This window comes from Akebia trifoliata, chromosome 1 (assembly GCF_017979445.1).
Source record: "Akebia trifoliata isolate Shusen 1 chromosome 1, ASM1797944v1, whole genome shotgun sequence".
NCBI lineage: Eukaryota > Viridiplantae > Streptophyta > Magnoliopsida > Ranunculales > Lardizabalaceae > Akebia > Akebia trifoliata.
This window is the reverse complement of record NC_141375.1, coordinates 35,077,585-35,081,146: the sequence shown is the minus strand read 5'-3', so window position 1 is coordinate 35,081,146 and position 3,562 is coordinate 35,077,585. Positions and strand designations below refer to the sequence as shown.

Below are 3,562 nucleotides of genomic sequence, written 5' to 3'. Positions count from 1 at the left end.
CTTTAAAAATTCATGAATTTTTTATTTTTTTCTTCAATGAAAATATTATTCTTCAGATTATTGAACTATTCTGAATAATTCACAAATTTTAAGTTTGAAAATAATAAAACACATTTTCTACGAATTTTTATAAAGTTCGGTGGAAAAAAAAATGTACTATAATTTGTTGTATGTTGCAAAATTGTGACGTGTAACACAAGTCGACTTTGAAGTAACTATGTTTCAAAATTTTGGAGGAATTCACCTTTTTACGTGATAAATGTCTTTTTTATTTAAAAAAAAAAATTAACATATCCCTGTACATTTACTTGAGATTACTTACACCTTAATTTTTCAAATTAATGATTTGTCCTTTGACTTTAATTTTTTTTTTTAATTAATAGGACTATACCTTCAATGTCCTCATTGTCACCACCATCACCATTAACATCACTACTTCATTAGCACCATCATTATCATATAATCAAAATTTTGAATTTTTGAAAAGAAATGAATAATACACATGTGAAGCACATGCCACATATTTTACATTTATCGAACAATCTAAAATTGAATATAACTCGAAATTTTCATGAATCAAAATTTTATTGTATTCAAAATTTTTAATAAGGCACACATCAGGTAAGTGAGGGTGCACCCTCGCGAGTAACTCCTAAGGAATTAATGCTCATACTAAGTATCAAACTTGTGACCTATGGGCTTTAACCGACTTGTGACCTATGGGCTTTAACCGTTTATCGGTCCAAAATCTTCATTGAGCCAACCCTCGGGTTTCAGTTTTGTGCACTTTTAATTTTTAAGATACGTATTAATGTCAGAGATAGCCGAAGTTTTTTTTTTGTTTAAAACAACTTTTGGTGTAGCAATTGAATTTTCTCGTAAAAATCAGATTTCTAATAAATTTTCACTAACTGACCAACAACATTCTTCCACGTGTACTAATATGAAAATCGATGGCCTTAACTAGATGGACGGTCCTGATTAACCAGATGGCCCACAAGTGAAATTGAATCGATGGAAGTACTGAATTTCAGTGAACCCGTGCAGTATGAAAACAATGCCCAAGCGATCTCCTCTTTGTTTCTCGATTTTTGATTTAAGGTCGAAAGGTTTCAGCTCATCTCAGATTGGACTTCTCTCATCTCATTCTTCATTAAATCAGGTACAGAAATTTATATCAATTTTATAGTTTTTCTGATCTAATGTTTAATTTTCCATTTTTCTTTTTGTGTTCGATTCTCAAGTTTGATGAGAAATCTGTGTATCTGATCTGAGATCTAAGATTCAATATCTGAATTAGGGTTTCTGAGTTCAATCTGATCGGTGTTAGTTACTTGATCTAAGGGTTATGTTTTGTTTTACGATCTATAATAATTGTATTTTTGAATCTTTCTAAGTACAGATTGATTGATCTTCTTTGTTAATTTCTCATTTTATGGAACCTTAGATCTCCTACTAGGGTTTCTGTTTTCTTCACCTTTGACTTCTGCTTTGAAGGTAGATTTTTTTTTTTTGATTCGTTGAAATATCAGAGTTGATCGAACCAAAAGGGAACCTTTATCAGTTTAATTGCATATTGTTAGGCGAAGATTGATTGGTTTTCTTTGTTAATTTCTCTTTTTATGGAGCCTTATATCTCCTACTAGGGTTTCTGTTTTCTTCCTCTTTGATTTATGCTTTGAAGGTAGGGTTTTTGTTGTTGATTTAGGATAATGATTCCATTTCTTTTGTAAAATCTAAAAGATTAGACATTTTTTGTGGTTTTTTTTCTTGTGCATTTGTTGAAATATCTGCATTAATTGAACCAAAGGGGGACCTTTATCAGTTTAATTGCATATTGTAAGGCGCCGATCGATTAATATTCTTTGTTAATTTCTCTTTTTATGAAACCTTCTCCTACTAGAGTTTCTGTTTTGTTCCCCTTTGATTTATGCTTTGAAGGTAGGCTTTTTGTTTGTTGATTTGGGGAATTGATTCCATTTCTCTTGTAAAATCTGAAAGACTAGAATTTTTTTTTTTTGTTGAAATATCAGAGTTAGCTGAACCAAAGGGGGAACCTTTATAAGTTAATTGCATATTGTTAGACGAAGGAAGAGATGCCTTCCCAGAAAATTGAAAGTGGTCACCAAGACACCGTCCACGATGTCGTCATGGATTACTATGGCAAGCGTCTCGCAACAGCATCATCTGATACCACCATTAAGATAATAGGGGTGAGCAGCTCTGCTTCTCAGCATCTTGCCACCCTCACGGGTCACCAAGGCCCTGTTTGGCAGGTTGCCTGGGCACACCCCAAGTTTGGCTCGCTACTCGCTTCATGTTCTTACGATGGGAAAGTGATAATTTGGAAGGAAGGTAACCAAAATGAGTGGACCCAGGCTCATGTTTTCAATGATCACAAATCTTCTGTCAATTCAATCTGTTGGGCTCCTCACGAACTCGGCCTCAGCTTGGCCTGTGGATCCTCCGATGGGAACATCTCGGTCTTTACCGCAAGAGCTGATGGTGGTTGGGAAACCACTGGGATCAACCAGGCCCACCCCGTTGGTGTCACTTCTGTTTCATGGGCTCCATCAACGGCTCCCGGGGCTCTTGTTGGATCCGGGTTGCTTGACCCGGTTCAAAAGCTTGTCTCTGGTGGTTGTGATAATACCGTTAAGGTGTGGAAGTTGTACAATGGAAATTGGAAGATGGATTGCTTCCCTGCCCTTCAGATGCATACTGATTGGGTGAGGGATGTGGCTTGGGCACCCAACTTGGGTCTCCCAAAATCTACCATTGCAAGTGCTTCACAGGATGGGACGGTTATTATATGGACTGTGGCCAAGGAAGGTGATCAATGGGAGGGTAAGGTTTTACATGATTTTAAGACACCAGTTTGGAGGGTATCGTGGTCATTGACTGGAAACATATTAGCCGTCGCTGATGGGAACAACAATGTAACATTGTGGAAAGAAGCGGTTGATGGGGAATGGCAACAGGTGACAACTGTTGAGCCATAGGGTTCTGCTGCCATCTCATTGCTTGGGTGTTTTTCTTATTATGAAGTAGGTTTCTTGTCCCTTTTTTTTTTTTTTTTATGGAAATAGAAATGTTTTTTGTTTGGTACTGCTGAATTTGAAAGTATTGCTTCAATTAAATTTAGTGTGAAAGAAACGAGAGCTGTTGAATTGATGACTCTTTTCCATTTTCTCATTTGGATGCTTGAAATAATCTTGTTAAAATTTCTGGTTATGGATACGTTCCATCAGTGTTGCTTAACTTGGTATGGTCATTCTCTTTTAAAATTCATCGATAAAAAAAAAAAAAAAATTCTCTTTTAAAATTCCACTTAACTGCATGCATCTGTTAATAATTGTCGATGTTAACCCACATGGATGCATGTCGTTTCTTAAGGCTTGTACGTTAATGGTTATCAGGAGCTAAGAAATGAGGATTTCTCAAGGTAGTTAATGTTCTCACTAGCTTATTAGTTGTTGAAACTGGATATATTCTTGAAAAAAAAAAAAAAAAAAAAACATGTTGAAGTGGAATGGTTGAATAAAATCAATAAAGGTACTTG

At 35.5% G+C, this 3,562-nt stretch overlaps 1 protein-coding gene across 1 annotated transcript; it reads left to right on the top strand.

Moving 5' to 3' along the window:
- The first annotated feature begins 1,006 nt into the window (after nucleotides 1–1,006).
- Nucleotides 1,007–3,174, top strand: LOC147412103 (protein transport protein SEC13 homolog B). The gene is made up of 2 exons (XM_086456348.1): nucleotides 1,007–1,162; nucleotides 2,034–3,174. Exon 2 carries the CDS (start codon nucleotides 2,097–2,099, stop codon nucleotides 3,000–3,002), a length of 906 nt encoding a protein of 301 aa, XP_086312474.1. The 5' UTR covers nucleotides 1,007–1,162; nucleotides 2,034–2,096; the 3' UTR covers nucleotides 3,003–3,174.
- Nucleotides 3,175–3,562: the final 388 nt, after the last annotated feature.